General features: G+C 39.7%; 1 protein-coding gene across 1 annotated transcript in view; it reads right to left on the bottom strand.

Annotated features, from left to right (window-relative positions):
* Positions 1–19,456, bottom strand: part of DGKI (diacylglycerol kinase iota) — a 220,747-nt gene that overhangs the window by 79,647 nt on the left and 121,644 nt on the right. Inside the window, exons 15-21 of the mRNA XM_075158235.1 lie at positions 19,249–19,386; positions 18,027–18,105; positions 14,198–14,253; positions 13,262–13,324; positions 12,968–13,041; positions 11,369–11,480; positions 8,643–8,842 (exon numbers count right to left, since the gene is read on the bottom strand). Coding sequence (XP_075014336.1) covers positions 8,643–8,842; positions 11,369–11,480; positions 12,968–13,041; positions 13,262–13,324; positions 14,198–14,253; positions 18,027–18,105; positions 19,249–19,386 — 722 coding nt within the window. The remainder of the gene's footprint in view (positions 1–8,642; positions 8,843–11,368; positions 11,481–12,967; positions 13,042–13,261; positions 13,325–14,197; positions 14,254–18,026; positions 18,106–19,248; positions 19,387–19,456) is intronic.

Here is a 19,456-nt window from a genome sequence, read left to right as displayed (position 1 = left end):
AATAAGTGTGTTTTTCCCAGCATTTATCTACTTAAAACGTAAGAACTGCCACAACAGAGCAGAATCATCCAGCCTCTTCTGATGGACAAATTTCAGTGCTTCACAAAAGTCCACTGCTATTTTAAGGCAAAGCTCTTGCGAAGCTCTTTAGCTGAAAAAAACACCCCTAAAATATAAGCTCCACCACATATTTTTTCTCTTCCGTTTGATGAGCGTTATCCCAGATAAGCCAGGTTAACCCAACTGTACTGAACCCTTTTGCACTTTCTTACCTCACACGTGCTTCAGCAAGTGCTTGAGCATTTTGCTGTATAAAGGCTAGACCCACACATACACTTAAACACGTGCCAAAGTGTCAGGTAGAATCCTGGTCTTCATTTTCTTTCTCCTTCACCATGCTAGCTGTAGTTCTCTCGCACTTTACATTTCCAAGCACAATAGATTCTTTGATAGTAATGATCCCACTAAACAGAAGCCCACACGCCAAACAGGAAAAATTGACAAAGAAAAGATGAGAGTCAATTCCCTATAATTCATGTAATGGAGAAAAGGGAGACGATATATATAAGCATTTTCATCCTTAACTACGCATTTCGTGAGTAGCTCACTCTAGCACTCTCTCCCTTATGCCTTGTCTCCTACTATTCCTTATTAGACTCTCGTCCTATAGACAATATCCGTATTCAACCTAACCCACAAAGCTGATTCTGTTCGGCATCTGGAACTCTAAAAGCAAAAAATTATTTCCTATTACTCCTTTGCTATTCACACAGGTTTTATATGCATACCTTGCTGCAATCATTAATCTCTAACCTCTATAAGAGAGTATAAACTATTTACCAATAAGGTGATACTTGTATTTTCATTTATGCAGATTTTGTAATTAAAAAAAAAAAAAATCACAGCATATCCACAGTGCTTATTTAACTTGTAAAAGGACAGTACGAGCTATGTAAGTCAATTATGTTTTATTTTTCAAATGGTAATTTTTCTTCAGATCTCCTTTGCATCAACCACACAATGCAAATATACTCTCACATGTGCATCCTTCTCATCTCAACTGAACATCCAGCTGGAAAATGCAAGCCTTCACCTTCCTTTTAAAAGAGCCTCAATTAAAAATACAACACCTGTATAAACATTTGAAATGGATCACACTATAGTTCTACTGTCTCTGCAACAAAGACCATATGTGCCTGATAATTTTGGCTGACCCAAATTCCCATGCATATCCTGCTGCAGAAAACCTGAAATTTATCTAAGACAGGCTGTATCCATCACCATGTCTCGGCAGAATCTGCCCTGCTGTTCAGTACTAACTGGAAGTCAGGCTCTTTCTATCTTGTTCAAGAAAAAAAGGAACATTTGAATCTCAAAGCCATCACAATCCAAATCAAATTTCCCTAATGCCTCATGGGTTCTTATTTTAATTTGCTAGACACATTAATTGGCAGCCACAGTGCAGCAGCATGTTTAATCTATTTTTACAGATTTTAAGATACAGAACATCTTTGACTTACAAATTAGTTTGGGGCTCACGAGTCTCTCTCCCCCTGCCTTATCCTGACAGCTGATATCAAATGCAACATTCAAATGAACTATGTAAAAACTTGGAGGTAATTTTCCAAGGGATATCCCTCAACTTGGAAACAATACCCGTTCTCCCAGACCCACAGCTTACTTAATGTTCTGTTTAAGCAATAAGGCTTATCTGAACTTTTTTCTAGAGGCTCGCTTAGATACTGAATCAGTGAGCCAAGTTATTTGTACTACTTTCTGTTCCTCAGCAAAGTACAGCAAATATGATCCAGGGATAAGGCACACTGAATTGGAAATCTTTCCTTGTTTGCAAAATAACAATGAGGAACTTGCTTTCTGAAATGTCACAGAATCACAGAATGGTTGAGGTTGGAAGAGACCTCTGGAGGTCATCTGGTCCAACCCCCTGCTCAAGCAGGGGCCACCTACAGCAGGCTGCCCAGGATCATGTCCAGGCAGCTTTTGATTATCTCCAAGGATGGAGACTCCACAACCACTCTGGGCAACCTGTGCCAGTGCTCAGTCATCCCTACAGTAAAAACATTTTTCCTGATGTTCAGAGAGAACCTCCTGTGTTTTTCAGTTTGTGCCCATTCCCTCTTGTTCTGTCACTGGGCACCGCTAAAAAGAGCCTGGCTCAGTCTTCTTTAGACCCTTCCTTGAGATACCTATAGACACTGATGAAATCACACCTGAGCCTTCTCTTCCCCAGGCTAAACAGCCTTTCCTCATAGCAGGAATGCTCCTAAGTAATCTTCATCTCTCTGCAGTAGCTCCATATCTCTCTTGTACTGGGGAGCCCAGAACCGCACACAGCACTCCAGGTGTGGCCTCACCAGTGCCTAGTAAAGACTAAGGATCACCTCCCTCGATCTGCTGGCAACAGTTCTAATGCAGCCCAGGATACCATTAGTCGCCTTTGTCACAAGTGCACATTGCTGGCTCATGGTCAACTGGGTGTCCATCAGGACCCCCAGGTCCTTTTCTACCAAGCTGAAATTTGCTCTTAAAATTATTCAATCAGTTTTCCCAAATAACTCTTGGTTTGTTGAACATTTTATATGCCATCTATTGCACATGCTCAGTCTTTAAAACAGAGAAGTGTTGGTGGGTTTTCTTTTAGCATATACCATTAGACTTTCTTCTATGATAGAATAAGAATCATTCTTGGAATCAAGTTTCTGCTCTGAATACCTGGATTTATAGCTCTGAAATTTGTTATTTTCCAACATGTATTTCAAATTCATTTCTTTGATAGTCCTAACCTGTTTGAAAAGATGTCCATCATAAGAGCGGCAAAGCAAGACAACAAAAGGGATGTCAACACAAAGCAAAACATGTCTTTTTTGACTGAATAGTAAAAAAGCATTTCTGAAGACAAACTACACTGCCTGACTTGACATATTATATTAAGTTGGGTTTTGGTTTTTTGTTAGGTTTTTTTTTTTGGGGGGGGGGGTTGGTTGGGGTGGTTTGCAGGAGGTTTTTTTGGTTGGGTTTTTTTGTTTGTTTGGGTTTTTTTAATTGTGGACACACAGAGATTTTCATAATATGGTATGTTTCCATAAAGGGATGAATTAGAAGATACCAACATACAATGGTATAATGGTACAAGTGTTTTTAAGTGCCAATTTACCACATTTTAAAAAAGACATTAGGCTCTTGAATAATTTAGCTACTATCTAGCAAGTTAGTACAGTGGAATTGCTGACAATCGAGATATTGCCAAGGTGTGTGTGGGGGGGTGTCTCCATCTTCAATGCAACTGCAGCCAATGTCACACCACTCCTCTGGGGACAAGTTTCCTGTTTTGATCAGCTCTATCTGGAGTTATGGCTGAGAGATCAGCTCTCCCTGGAGATACAGCTTATGCTGAGTTTGTTCACAGTATGTTTTTTATTAAAACCAAAGGATGGAAAGCTCTCATCTCAACTGTTTCCAGGGATGGTGCCTGGTGCTTAACTTCAGACCTGCCTGTTGCTATGGATTTGTCTGGTGAGCTGGACTCTTGGCTGAACTTGGTCACCATCACCAGACATGCCCTGCTCACCCTACTCGGGCACTGTGGAACTGTGCCTTTGCTGGTAAGGCCCTATGCCTGCCATGCTGTCACCTGAGCTCCCGCTTCCCATTTGTCACTGGATTTTACTGCCCCGTCTCCTGGTTGAATGACACACAAAGTAACAGCAAAAAACTATGGAACTTTGAAAGTAGAAAAAAGGCAGATACTCACACAGTGAAGGAATCGGGGGGAGCTGAGACTCTCCTCAGGTCAGCAGACTGCACTTTATGGCTACTACAGGCAGCAGGAAATGAGTGGCCAGGAGGAAGGCAGCACACAGTGTGGACAGACAAGTAAAAAGGCAGGGGAGAGGAAGAGAGAGAGAAAGAGTGGAAGAGAAGAAAGAAAGAGAAAGACATACAACATTTAAACAGAAACAAAAGGAATGTGTCACATAAAAGTTGAATGAAGAGACATGCAGTGCTCCAAGTTCACACTAGGAAGCCAAGAGCAACAAAAGACATGCAAATGGAGAAAATCACTGCTATGTGGCATACAGGAGCTTTCTAAAGACATGAGTGAGGAGGACCAATGACAAGCTAGGCACACGGCTATACAAGGAAGACAAGGAGCCCCAGGATTTGTTCCACAGGCACTGAAAGATTTCAAGGCAGCAGCCTTTGGAAGCAGGTCCAGAAATGCAAACAAACATCAAAGCCAAGATCTGAATGGATGGAATTGTCTCCAAAGGGTGGCCAACTTTAGTTAACATTTAAGAAAAAAAATACCCTTACTGGAGATTTTGTATCCACAATGACAAATTGCTGTCTCCATTCTTCTTTCATGTACCTTAGGGAAACATGCATTTTATATATAGTGACTCCCAAGACTGACTCTCTTTTAGTGTTTATACTCAGATGGTCCCTTTGTTTCTCTAAAGTGTATGGAATAACCTATAAGCTCTTCCCTCTTCTTTCTCTTCCATCATGCAGGACATTCTTCCTCAACCCAAACTAAAAGCCAGTGAAAGCAAAATACCGTCTTTTGATGTTAGATAGTGATCATTAATTGAAACTTACTGAGCAGCATACTAAACTGTAGTTTCTAATCAGAAAATGACTCCTGGAAAATTGAACCACTGCTGCTCTTCTTATTCCACACACATTTTCCTTATAGCTCACAAGAACCACATTCTTGGCTTGCTCACAGAAAACCAAGCTGTATGTTGTCTCTTTCACATGTTACCATGATCAATAGTGGAGAATAGGAATGAGAACTTAGCCAGCAAGTCTTTTAAGGGAAGGAGAATAAGATGATCATTCACTTTTTTGCAGAAAAACTGAGTCTGCTGATCTGGCTGTAGCAAAAATTTGCTTTTGCTGGTACAAACAGAAAAGACATATGAGAAGAAAAGAAACCCACCTTTTTTTCCCCACAACCCCACTATCTGCCTTTTTTCAATCCCTAACCAAGTGTGAAGAGCATCACCTTATCCTGTATATTCCTTGCACCTAAAAAGGTCGCTTCTGGCTTGAAACACTTTATTGGATTGTTACTTATCTCCATCGTAGAGCAATGCATTGTAGGGTGAGGAAGAGATTATGCCTATCTTTTATGCTTGGACAGCCTCCATTAGAAACAATTTAGAAGCACTGTAACCGTATTCACCAAGTAACAACGTTCCTCCACTATGCTTCAACTCAAAATTTTAATGTTATCAGAAGAGTACAAATCATGAACAGGTCATCCTCACCTACTCAAGAGCACTCATGTAGTGTGTATGTCACATGAAAACAGCTTAACTTCCCAAAAGGAAATATTAAAAAATGAATGCTTGATGAACAGTAAGAAGAAAGATCGCTAGTTGCAGCAACTAGTCCATGAATAGTTCGGGAGAATTAATATACTGAGAAAGTTGTTTGTAGGCAATTCAGCAGTGAAGGATGAAATAACTGAATAAAATATTAATTGCCAGTAATTTGCCCTGCTATGACAAAATGCAGCACGTTATATTTACTTGTTCCCTAATAGCTTGGATGAAGCTTTTTGTGCTGCTGCTATCAACAGGGAATGGAGGCTTCTTCAGTTTAAGCAGCCCCACAGAAACACTACATTTTTATTCCTTAATTTGATTCCATGGCCAACCTTTTTTTTTTTTTTTTTTTTAAAGACTAGAAAAGACTAAGAACTTTTACACTGTCAAAAGTGCTGCTGAATTTTTCCCCACACCTTGAAAAAGGCAAATTATTCAGTAACAAATAAAACAAGGAGTCTCAACATATAGGAGTTTCAACCTTGAAGGTCTGTGTAGAACCACATGAGGCAGTTTCTGTGCAATTAGAAGGTGCTGCAAGTACAATAGTGGGAAAATGGAGGGGGAAAAAGGTCAAACAAGGTCAGATCCCTTTTTCTCACATACAAGTATCCTCTCAGAGCATCTACAGGTTTTGAAGGAGAACAGTTGCAATCAGGAAGATGGGCAATTCTTACAGTCAGAAGAGAACCATGTCCCGCTCCCAAGTGAGAGAAGCATGAAATCTCTGTTCTTCTCATTCAGCTACATTACATATGGGCTCTTCAATTTTAAAATACCGTTATTGCCTGGAAACTTAAGTGCATCCACAAGGCAAGCAACAAACTCGCTATCCTCTCTAAAACCCCTCTCCTTAAAACCTCCAGAACAAAGAACAGAATAAGAAAACAGAAAGAGAGTGTAAGACATCTTCAAATTAAGTCTTTTTCTTCTTATGACACTCGACTAGCTAAAACTCCAAAGAGCACTTCTACTGCTCTCCTTATCTAGCAATAATATCAAAGCTGACAATAATAGCAACTCTGTGTTACTGTGACGCGAGACAATTTTTTAACCGCTTTCCTGGGAAGGAGCTCAAGAACAGCTGTCTAACAATTAGTGGGATAGCTCCAGACCCACTTATCTCACACATTTAATATTCAGATGACAGTCGTAAGAGAACAATCTATCGTGTTCAATCAAGTATAAGGCTTTCTGGGAGATTCCAATGGAATAGGGAGATATACTCCACATATCAAGTTAAGAAATGTAGATAAACATATTTAACTGAAAATCTTCTTTTATGAAATACTGCAAATCAGCAGCATATGGAATGAACTTCTCACAATATTAAATGCTTCCTAGAATTTAACCTTTAACATGCCATTTACTTTTTATCACACCGGGAAATTCAACTCCTTTCTCTCATTCCCCTTCAACACTTGAGAGCGAAGTACATACACACACAGATATATAGGTATAGGTGTACATATAAATATATACTCATACCATTTCTGATACGTGAGGCTGAGACTAGAGTCCCTGACAAGTCATTTGTATTTTCCCAAGACATAGGTCTGCAGGCAAATATCTCAGCCAAATCAAAGGACTGACAGCAATGTAGTCTACCACAGCACAGTAAAATCAAGCTAAACCACAAACAAGATCCTCTTGACAGCTGGCATATATTATGAATCTGTAATTCCCTACCACAGTTTAAATGCAGATCTCAAAAACCAAGCCTAACCACGCTAATTATCAGATCGAAATACCAGGAATTTTCATTTTACAGTTGCATTAGCCTCCCTCAGTGTAGAAAAAGATGTCCCAGGATTGCTCTCTTCTCGATTCTAGCTTTTGCAAACAATTGAGCTGTGGTTGGATAAAATTGGGCATCACTGCTCGCAGGCAAGAGTCTGCTATTCTTTACTACTCAAGAGACATGAGTATATCTTATGTATTTTCCAGGCAAATAGGAATTGCACATTATAGATATGGATTTCTACTGAAGCTTAAAGCACTAGTTCCACTAAGGGAACACAGAGTGCTAAATTGAACAGAAAGATGTTGAAAATAAGCAGGGAGACTTTGATTACATGAACAGATTGACAACCAGTGGATGACAAGAAGCTCTAAAGGGCTGGAGTCAAAGTTTGAAGTGAAGCAATATCTTCCACTAGATGATACAGTTGAAAGACACAGACACCTGAGATACCTGAAGAGAAAGGGTGTGCTTGAGACCTTAACTGTTTTTTCCAGTTATGTGAGTTAGTCTAATGAAAGATATTCCATCTCTTCATAAACCTTGCCTCACCATTACAGCTGCAACAGCAAAATCCCCCATCTACCTCCCCAGAAAAATGAAATCCTCAGTGCATGGATGTTTGAATATAATGTAGATCCTTGATAACTTTAGGCCTTTAGCTTGGTATCTTTGTTAGGAGGGACAGGCTGTTTTGCTTCACTTTAAGAATAGTTGATGAAAAACAGCAAAGGCACTTACTATGTCCTTCATTTTATCAGTGATGAAGGCCTTCTATACGAGAAGTACAACAATCAGCTCTACAAAATAATCTAAATTATTTTATTGGACAGGCATTTTCACAAGTCAAAATTTGAATTTTTTTCCTGTTAAAATATCTCTGCAGTGTTTACAAATAAGGTTTAATTATGAAAAGGAATGTTAGTCCTGTCTTTTCTTCTTCACATGTTCCTGGTTTCCAGTTATCTTAGCTTTTCTCTATTCATCTTTAGGCTACTCATTTCTCATTTGGGTTTTTATACTGGAGCAGGATTCCCTACAAAGTGCAAACAGCCCTTTCTGGACCTCCAGGTCCTTCTCCGTAAACAGTCCCAGGCAGCATGCTCCCACAACAGAGACTACAAGATGTCCTGAGTAATTTTTGATTATGGAAATCTGTTACAGGACCTCCAATGGAGCTTAAAAAGCAGATCAATAAAGTTGAGAAAATTAATCAAAAGAACTTCAAAGGCAAATGGCATACATATGCAGAACTGTCAGAAGCCAAGAGGCACACTGCTGAGCCTGCACAAACCTCTCTAAGTAACTCAAAGATACAACACCTTTCTAAAAGCAAGATAGAGAGTAACCCAGAAGATAAAAGAATAAAAGAAAATCAGGTAAATATTTATAATATGGTGGAAAGGGAGTTCAGAAGGTGTGAATTTTTTTTTTATATTGTGTTTTTTTGTAAATGCGCTGCAAGTCCAGTACATGCAAAATCCGTGACTGAATATGCTGCCCCAAACAGGCCTCCTGCCATTAGGACATGCACATATCCAACTCACTCATTCAGCAAAGGCATGGATGTTCTCCTCTTGCTCTTCTGCACCATGTTGGCTTGGTTCCTTAACGAGATTCGAATGAGTGAGGGAGCCAATCGACATGGTTCGCCATCCACTTGCATGGGAATAGACTTGTACGTTAAAAGTGTCACCTCACGGCACTGATGCAACCTCTCTCCATGACCACCCACCTGGAGAGCAGCCTGGGGGGAAAAAAAAACCCAAAACAAAAACACAAGCAAAAAAAACCCCAAAACAAACAGGAAAGACAAAGAAAAGACACCTCAGAACAGATATAGTTGAGGCAGTTAAATCCGAAATGCAGTTTTGCTGACAGCATCCATTACACAGCGTTCCATGTGTAAGGCATTCTAACGAGTCAGGATGAATGTATTTTCACTCCAAAACTGCAAAGCAGGACTTAAAATTTCACAAGGAAAAGTGGTGGGCAACAAGCCCAATCTAACCATATGCATTGCACATCTCATCACCTTGGTATCTGTCAAGCATATTACACACACATACAAATATGTATACACACACGTGCATGCACAAATTAATACCTGTGTTTATTCTTAAAGTTCTCAATTTGTTTTGGTTGGTTTGTTTTTACACAAACAGTAATGCTACTAGTTATTTGCTCTTTAAAACAACAACCTTAATTGGGTATATCTGCGAGACAGAAAAATTATTTCCCCTTCCTGAACAGAATACAGTCCTTAATATGAATTAGATAAATCTAAAATCCTTATTATGAAAGTTTACACAGCAACTCAACCTCGAGACTAGACAGGCTGAAAAGAGCAAGCAGAAGGACCTTGTTAAACACAATTAAATATCATGTTTAAGAATTCATTTCAAAGAAATGAAACAAGGACGGCAATGAGCAGATCCTTCAAGTTCTAAGCAGACATGTTTGGACAGAAATGCATTTTTTTAATTTGTAGTGTGACTATTAACTCTCATCTATCAGATGTGGGAAAAAATCCTATATTAACGCACTACTAACAGAAAGCAGCCTAATCACAAGTCAAGACCTTAATCCTGCTCTGTGCGCTTAGCATTATGGATCAATGATAATATGGTCGATAATATTCATAATAACACTTCTTATAAAGTACTTCTCTTCCTTGGTCTCACAGATCTTCTTGGGTATGACCAAGCACATCTGGGAGACATACGGAGCAAGTTAGGATTATATCAACACAGTCAAGGGTTACAATGGTTCCTCAGCATCACAACCAATGTAGACTTGTAGACCCTCAGTTCTGAACTAGGCTTCCTTTAAAGAGAAAGAGCAGCTCAAAGGGCCCTACTACTTAAATTCAGTCCCAACTGAAATTGTTGGTAGCTTTGAGATTGCTCTAGCTACTGCGAGTGGCTAGAGACACATTAGTGCCAAACCCAAAAAAGATTCCAGCTGAAAATTGCTAATTGGTACATGCTAAATACACTTTTGACAGCGTTTTCAGAAACATACCCTAAAATCTTCTGGGGTGAAGTAACAAATGTTCATTCCACAAGATCTACTAGGCTAACAAACAGAGTTCTGCTTACCTGTAGGTTATTTCCCTAATCCACTAGATCCATCAAAAAAAAGAGAGATCAAAAAAGAACCCTTAACCCAGACTTCTAAAGCAATGATTGCTGATCAAGGCAACCTTTTACTTTTGTTTACTTTGAAGATTAGATTTGTCTGAATTTCTCTTTGAGGAAGCAAACACCATTATTATGGGTATCCACTGAATGCACTGAGGGCAGGTCACACATAAAATAAATGTGTGAATTTAGTGAAAACAGGCTTATCCATGTTAGCTTTAATCTAGTCCACACAAGACATGGCAGCAACAAAGGCCTAAGAGTATGGACTTAAGCATGACCTAAACAAACCTGCCAGGAAGCCCTGATACGTGCCTTCTGTTGGCCACACTAAGTTCAAGCTGCAGTGCCTTAGGTAGATTAATACTAGCACAGGGATAACTACCAACTCCCTGACCACGTTTAATCATCCTCTGAAGAGACTGTCACTGTGTCTAACCACTGTGATAGTAGGACACTAGGGTATTTACAGTGAGATTGCTTTTTTAGTAACTCAGCTTTAGTTCACCTTAAGGACAGCATTGGCAAAAACTGCACTGCCAAATTAAAATTGTTGGTTGAATTTTCTTTCCCTAGCAGAACAGAAAAAGAGATAACATTTGTGCCAGAAATATTACTAAATTTTTCACAGCTATTACTAAATTTTCACAACATTTTTAGTGGGCATTTGGAAACTATGGGCATATCATTTTATATAATATTTCATATTTGTTTCCAGTAGCCAGTTTTACAAAAAAATTTGAACTTTTATGCCATAGATTGAAATATACAAAAGCTAAAAAGAAACAGCAGTAATTTGAACATAGAACATTCCCACAGTAAAACCATGCATGCATGCTGTTTTTACTGTAATAATCTTGCTGTTTAACTTGGGAGCACTGCACATGCAAATTAGCCATATTTTGCAAAGAGTACATTTTTATTATCAAATAACACTTCTTTTACTGGAAAACTACAATTTGTCCCCCTCATTTAAAACCTAATAGCAGAGCATGTTTTGGCCTTAGCTGACTGAATATGTGGCATCGTGGTGGTTCTTCAGTAATGAGGACAATTTTGCACTCTGTAACACCGCCCACAGAATTCACCAAGTCTACCTGCAGGAAGGGTAGCACCTGCACTATACTCACCAGTGAGGCCATGGTGAACCCAATGACTTCAATGTAGCCATCATCGTGGCGCTGAGGCTCAAAGTCTCTGTGATCTCCAGGGTTTCCCCAGGGCATTGTGCCAGCACAATACCTACAGAAAGAGGTTTGGAAAGCAAGCTTTGAGAAAGCAGTTTGCCCTGATGGATCCTGACTAGTAGCCTGACTATTAGCCTGTTCTGCTGTCCTCCAGAAGTATCCAGATATCCATTCCAGGATTCAATTCAGGGACAATTAAAAGTTATGCTGGCAAGGACTGGACAAAAGGGAAAAATCTGCCTCATTTCCAAGCTGGTACACCATCCATAAATGTATCCATCATAATCTTTAGCAGGTTCCTTTGTGAGAGGAAAACGGGGAAACACCAGGAAATAGATAACAGAGCAGCAGCACTTTGTTCTCCCCACTTGCTTTGCTTTCTGCAGATGAGCTGTTGAGCCAGAAAGCTGCTTAGCCCCTCTGCTAGGTAGACATGGGGCTGCAGCAGCAACTCCAGCCATGGAGCTCCATTTCCTCTCTCCCTGCCGGCTCAGAAGCTATAACAGCATAAGGAATGCAAAACGTTTCATAACTTGAACAGGCAGGGAGAAATAAGAAGCAGGAACAGATGCAGCTGTGGCATCTATCTTTCCTACCATTAAAGAATGGATGTAAAAGTGATCTAAGAGCGATAGAAGGGGAAAACTTTGGAGGGATGACACCAAGAAGAAGCTTGCAGTGAGGGCAGTGCAGGACTCAAAAGATCAAGTGCTTGGGACTGCATGTGGAGCAAAGTGGTAGGTTGTCTAAAGCAGTGGTCTCCAAGGTGGGGTGCATGCACCACAGGGAGCTTGCAAGAAAAATCCACAACTGACAAGACAATTAGAGTATGTGAAGAAAATATTGTTTGTACTTTTAATAAATAAGAAAAAAAACATTAAAATAGTGTTTGTTTCATCTTTATCACATCCTTTCTTAATTTCTATTCTTGTGTATGTTTTATAATGTATGTCATAAATTACTACAGTAGTATATGTATATAATTCATAAATAAATATACATATATTGGAGTGGTGCTCAAAAATTTTTTTACTGGTAAGGATGTACAATCAAAAAAGTTTGGAGACTACTGCTCTAGAGAGCAGGAGATAGACAACTGTTAAGAATACAGCTATATTTCTATTTTTAACATGTTAAAAAACAGCACATCTTTCAAAAGTTTGGTGTTCCTTAACTGGAAAAATATTGATTCCCCCCGACACACACTTTTTCACACACTGCTTCTAATTAAGCGAAAGACCAAACATCTGTGTCTTTACTATCCTGTTTGCAGGTTAGGTGCACAACTTTTGAAAGCATGTTTGTTAATAATTTCTGCTATCTCTGTATCAGGATATTCAACTTTTTAAAGGATGGTTTAGCTGCACCTTTTACTCGGATCCCATTCCGTATTGCTAATTAACAGTATTATAAGCACCTAGCTCTCAAGAAGGCAGCAATACTCTTCCTGCACATTCACCCAGTCTAGGACAACTTGTAGGGTTTTTTTTGTTTGGGTTTTTTTTTCCCTTTTATAACTCCAAGCATCTGTGTTGAGCTTACCTGGGTATGTTTAAAAACACTATACACTGGAACTTCAGCTCCTGGATCTTTGGAGTCAGGTCTGTACCATCACACTACAAAGCCAAAGTGACAGAGCACAGAGAAATTGCTGAATGGAGCCACAGACAAGAGAAGTGTTGCTGCTTTGTAACAACTTTCCCAAGACTTTCCTTGGAATGTGTTGCAAATGTCATGCTCAAAACTGAAAAGTAACAGAGCCATTAAACTCTCACCTCGCTCTCTCTCCATTCCCCCCTCTTCCCACAATACTATGACACAATTTCTTATACTTACCACAACTTTAACATGCTTGGATAAATCTCTTGAGCTTCTTTGCAGAAAGTCTGTAAAGGCTGCCTGCAACAGAAATAAGTGCAGGAATTGTCATCAATTCCTCTCTTCTCTTTCCTCATTTCTTATCCCACCACAGAGCTAATTACCAAAATGCCATCCTTTTGTCAAACCTGTTCTTTCTTGCTCTCAGGAGATACGAAATTTTTTTTTTTTTTTTTTCTTAAATCATGATACTTCTCCTTTTGAGAGGTTAACCAAAGAAGGTCCTTGGGCACCCAAGGATTTAAATGCAAATTCTTGCTCACATATTTGTTTCCATGTCTAAGGCACATGGGTACGGTGGGAGTCATCATCCAGAAAGACATTATATGTCATGCATTATCAAATTAGCATTTCTCTCTTAACTGCATTTTAGAATAAAGCGTTGTCCATGTATCTCCTGAATGCAGAAATGGGTAATTTTATTTGCATATTCACATATGAAAATGAATCACTCCAAATAGCTGACCTTTGCCCTCCTCTCCCCAAGACCCTACCTCCAAGACTACTCAAAGCTACAAACATGCAGAGTAACATCTGGGGAATTTCTCTAGGAAAGTCAATATCAATGCAGCTGCCCAAACCCTGAAAAAAGCAGAGCAGTTTGTTGAGGAGCTTATGAGCCAGAAGCAGGGGGAGCAAGACATGACCAGTACTATGTCCAAAGGAGTAGCATTTCTCTCACCTGTTAAGCACTGTAAAACAACAGTGCTTCAGGCACTTTCCAACAGACACATGTGTGTGGCATTGCCAGCAACAGCACATGTGCACTTTAAATTGCAACAGGCAAAATGAACTGGCATGAGCTCCCGATGTGAGAAAGTGAGGGGGAAGGTACTTAAGAAAACATTAAAACAACTAAGTTAGCATCATTCTGTAAGATGAATCACAACTCACCCCTGCATAAAACATTTTATTTCTAAATCGGCTGTTGAATTTCTCTGGATTTGCTTCTGTGAAAGGATAAAAAGGAAAAATATGAACACCCTAATAAAACAAGTAGATTCCATTGTACCTTCACGTTCCCTGCTAGAACTACAGTGCTTTTAGCACACATCACTCAGTGAAAATATAAGTATAGTTTTCCTGTGTGACAGTCCCCCTTCTATGCCATTATGTGCTATCAGATTTAACACATGGATATTGAATTCTTCCCCTTTCCTGTAGAGTGAAAATAGATGGAAACAGGAGCAAAGAGGTAACAAGAATACAATCAGTTAATTTAGCAGCTCTCAGACTATTCATCTTATGATCCCTCTGTACCATTTGTGAAACTTCTATTTCTACCAATGCAGAACAGACCTCTAAGGATTATTAGTAATCCATGAAACACTAACCTATTCTTTGAAGCAGGAGTAAAGCATTAGTAAATTACAAGATGAAACAGACACTTAAAATTCTGATGTGTTACAAAGAGGTACTGAGGAATAGACATCTCTACCCAAATATTCCTGCAGAAAAAAAATAAGTGGTTCCTCTAAAACCTATTTAGAGAGCTGTTTCATTTTGATTAGACTCTAAGTGATGGATAATTTTAATAGTCCAGTAGTAATGCACTTTTAATGGTTAATTATTCTCACTGTTAAAATAAATGTGTGGTTTTTTCCTATCTCGAACTTTTCAGACTTCAACTGCCAACTGCTAGATCTTATTATACTTCTCTGTCAAATTAAAGAGCCCCCAACTATCAGATATCTTCTCCTTGAGTAAATACTTACAGGCAGTGATTAAATCGCCTCTTAACCTTCTTTTCGATAAGCTAAATGGAGCTCTTTTAATCTCCCAGTATAAGGCACGCTTCCCAGAATACAGGTCATTCTCGTGCCTCCCTGGGAACTGCTTTCCTAGCCTCGGCATCCAGAGATTTCAGAAGCAGCCCTTCTGACACTGTATTCAGTGGTAGTACCAACCACCCATCCTTGCTCAGTAATTCTCCAGTGAAAACATCCGAGTATCAAGATAGTCCTTCTGGCTAAAGCATCACACTGGTGTGAACAATTCCAAATCACTTCTCAAATGACCACTTGAAACAATGTTTCTAGTTCTCTTTGAAGTCTCTACATCTCACAGTATAAGGCTCCATTTTGTAAGAATGAGCTACTTACTCTGCATTTCTTGTTTGATTGTTTGCCTAGCTACTGTTACCATCCATTTGTTGTATTGCAGGTGAGCCTGGAATGCAGTCAGGGCCACCTCTTCTTAAAACTATTAATTTAACTGCATAAGTAACTCTCATCTTACTTACTGAGCTCACAGCTCTTTACAGAAAATCTCAACATCCCATGCTAAGAAGCGTGAGGCTCCTGAAGGCTCAGTGCCCATGCTGCACATTCTCTGATGTAGTTATCCCCGACAGCTTTGGGCAGCAGCTACCAGGGCACTGGCTCTTACATGGATCTTACGATAATAATGACCAGAACCAAAGTCCCAGTTTGGAACTGGCTAATCTGAAAAGGAGCCTTTCTGAGGTCAGGGACCTTCAACACACTGAACTGCTCCTACCTCTGACATAGCAGATGAGCATGGGTAGGGAGGGAGAAATGCGATGTAGAATAGAGCCTAAAGTTGATTAGAATGCAATTTCGATTGTAGAAGTAAATCGCTGACTGCATATCCAAGGCTCACTCCATCCTCACCCTTCTCAAGCCATCAAGGGAGTAGGAAAAGGAAAGTGTTATTGTGTGTGTGTGCACGTGTGCATGAGTAGGGGGGAGGTGTCCTGTAAATGAATGGTCCTGGAGAGCTGAGGGAGCAAACAGCATGTCAACGGGGATAAAGTAAATTGCATCTCCCTTGATCCCCCAAAGCATAAGGATAACAAGGGAGGAGACTGTGACTTTGGAAAGAGTTGCTACCCAAGAACACCTCCTGAAGAAGCAGAGCTAAATATGTTAGGCTTGGAGCCAACCCTCAAGGCTCAATCTGAGTAGTCACAAGAAAAGTGTTAGAGGTTGCTATGGAAAAAGCTACGTTCATGTGCAGGCTCCTCTGAGACATTGCAATCACTCCTTATTCTAAATATAACACTTGACCAATCTCTCTTCATAAAATGCCCTGATAGGCTGAGAGTTCAAATTAGTCTAATTTATCATTTTGGTTTGGCGGGAGGGGAGGAGGGGGGAGGGGAGGAGGGGGAGGGGGCATGGTGTTTGTTTGTTTTAATACTATATGTGATTACAATAGCTCCACATAAGCAACTGCATACAACCACTTATCTTAATGGACCAAGTGCAACAGCCATGAAAGTGCTTTAAGTTTTGCTGAAGTTTTGCTAAGAGTTTCTCTGGATTGTCATCAATTGTAAATGAGATGAGAATCTGTTTTGCACTGCTAAATTCCACATGAAACACAATAAAACCCACACACCAGCAACACCTCCAAGGCTACAAGCTTTTCTCTCCTAAAACACATAGAAGTCATTTGTATATTTTAGCATTTGAGAGGGTAAGGAAGACACCAGCCGTAATGACTTGCAAGAGCAGACACTTGTGCTATGAAAAGCTCTCCTGGCCACACATACCCGCTCGCAGACACACAGCTTGTTCTGCCAAGTATTTTTTCACCCATGTAAATTTTTAAAACACTGGCATCTCTGGAATAACATCCATTCTTTATAGGGCTCCATTACTTCATTATTAAGTAATGCCTCCATTAAGTGAGAAAGTAGCCATGCATTTCATCTATACAGTATATTCACAGTCACATTAGCAATGCATAGTGATATGCATTCATAAAATAATGCATACAGCTGTCATCATTTCATTCCTGTGCCCTTTTGTGGCCCCTCATTATTATTCCTAAAGCTTGAAGCAGTCTTAAACATTATTAAATATGCATTAGCTCATTCCATCACGTATCCTGCTCTTTATTTAGCATGGCATTAGAGTGCCATCTTTTCATCTTGAAATGATACTCTGATAGTATGAAAGTGAAGATAAGGGAGGCTGTCATTGAGAAAAAATACCTGCATATGAAGCTGAAATGACCAAAAGCTGAACACAGGCAATTGAACAAGGTTTGTTTATACAAGCATGCTTGCGTAAAGCATATAAATAGAGCAGTTCACATCAGTCCAAAGCCCACCTGTTAAGCCACATTTGGATCTGTATGGGGTGGTATAACTGCCATCAGCAAGGGGACAAACAAGATGCTACAACAGCTCAGATTCCTGACAGGTTTTTTTGTGGACTTTATTAAAACCTTTCACTCGCATAGAGACACTCTGGCTCTGTACCAAGTCCAATGATATTATGCTATACTCATCTATAGGTAACAGCTGTTCACAATTATCCTCCTGCTACCCTGCTACTTCCACAGCCTCGCAGTTTTTCTCTTCCCTCCACCTCCACACTGGAGGGAAAACTGGCCCCTGACTTACATTTGGTTTTCTTTCCGCTCTTATTCTGACACTTCTGCATCAGCATAAACTTCCTTTATATCTGTACTTGGTATCGCCTTTAGAAGATGAAAAACTTTGAAAAGCTCCCCCTTTAGCCCTTTTCCTCCAGTGAATGCCATTTTCTCTTGTACTTTTTTCATTTTTAAATCATGAAGTCCCTTGGAAACTCATGATAATCACTTCCTTCCTACTTGTGTCTGTATCTTGGGTTTTATGTTCCAGCTTTCCTTCTGAATTATAAGAACAAGGTGTTAAATCCAACTTCATCTGTAATTCATAAAATAACTGCCCATTCCCAAGGCTAAGGAAGTAAAAAGTTCCTATTACCTCTAGATTCATGGAACTCCAGCGTAACATGTGCATCAAATCCAAGGCTAAAGTAATTATTGAAGACACTGAGTGGAAGCTGTAATTGCATAAGAAAAAGACACGTAAAAATAACACAAATGAAACATTCCACAACACACCAGGAATTAACTAATTTAAACCTGGCATCTCATGAAAACCTAAGAAGAAGAAAGCGGAACATATTAGGGAAATGTATGCAGAAGGTTTCTCTGAAGGTTAGTAACAGCTTGTGGAAGATGATCAGATACAAAAGCCTAAAGAACAAACACACATCTACAGGGCTTTGTGATCATATATGTATCTTTGTAAACACATCAAAGGGTTCCTTATGTTGTAATTGAGATTTCCCATAATGCTGCTCCACTTAACATGTCAATACAAAGGTTTTCCTAATTGCTGGCACTTCAAGCTCAGCATGGCGAGTGAAACTCAAGCTGTGTTCTTCCTGCTTCCTATATAACCAGGAGCAATGCAAGTCCCAGACAAGAAGCCCTAATTCTGTTGAGGATGCATGAGGCAGGGAAGCACACATCTGGCCTCTCTGTCATTACACACACCCAGCAGGGCTGTGGAGAGAGAACGGTAGCATCCGACAGATAAGCTGGAAATTATAACGATGAGCAAAATGGTTCACAGTTTTTTTTAATGATTGTAACACTTCCAACATCTCCAGTCCAAGTGGCATATTACTGTAAATGTGATCCACTCACAAAGATTTTCCCATTCTTCAACTATCAAGAGCACATGGAGACCCACACACAAAGAAGTTAAATACAAAAATACACTACTAATGGTATCCATTAGCAAAATCCAAAGGAATAAAATTCTACATCCTGTGTTTATATTTATATCTCTAATTTAGGAATGGATGGTGCTTACAAGGTTGCTTCTCCTGCCACCTCAGGTTAACTAGCGAAAAAAAAACAATGACCTTTCAAATAAGATACCAGGGATTTTTGCCAGGACTTAGTTCTTGATATAAATGCTCAATGTCTGAGACTTACAAACAATAAATAAATGGCTGGTATATATTATGTTTCACACACCTCTGGAAGCATTGACACATGAAAAGAGCAAAAGGAAGAGATGCAGCTAGAGAATTAAAAAGTTTTAGAGCTTCCTCATTCATGCATCTTACGGTATAATCCAAAGACGCTCTTAAGCATCCTATAGTCTCCCTGGGGAAAAAGAAGGCTCTAACCTTACGTGCCCCATCCTCCAGCTCATCCTGTGGCAAATCAGGGTTGCGCTCAACCTGGAGATTCCAGCGGTCCAGCTGGACAATGGTCCCATCTTCTACATGGCACAGGATCTTGGACACTGGCTCATCTGTGTAACCCTGACAGCAGAGGGAGCGTCAGCAGAGTAAGCCACAGATAGTGCAAGCAAAGCAAGTCACTCACCAATTA

Source organism: Calonectris borealis, chromosome 1 (assembly GCF_964195595.1).
Source record: "Calonectris borealis chromosome 1, bCalBor7.hap1.2, whole genome shotgun sequence".
Taxonomy (NCBI): domain Eukaryota; kingdom Metazoa; phylum Chordata; class Aves; order Procellariiformes; family Procellariidae; genus Calonectris; species Calonectris borealis.
The sequence above is the reverse complement of the archived record's forward strand: the minus strand, read 5'-3'. Positions and strand labels throughout refer to the sequence as shown.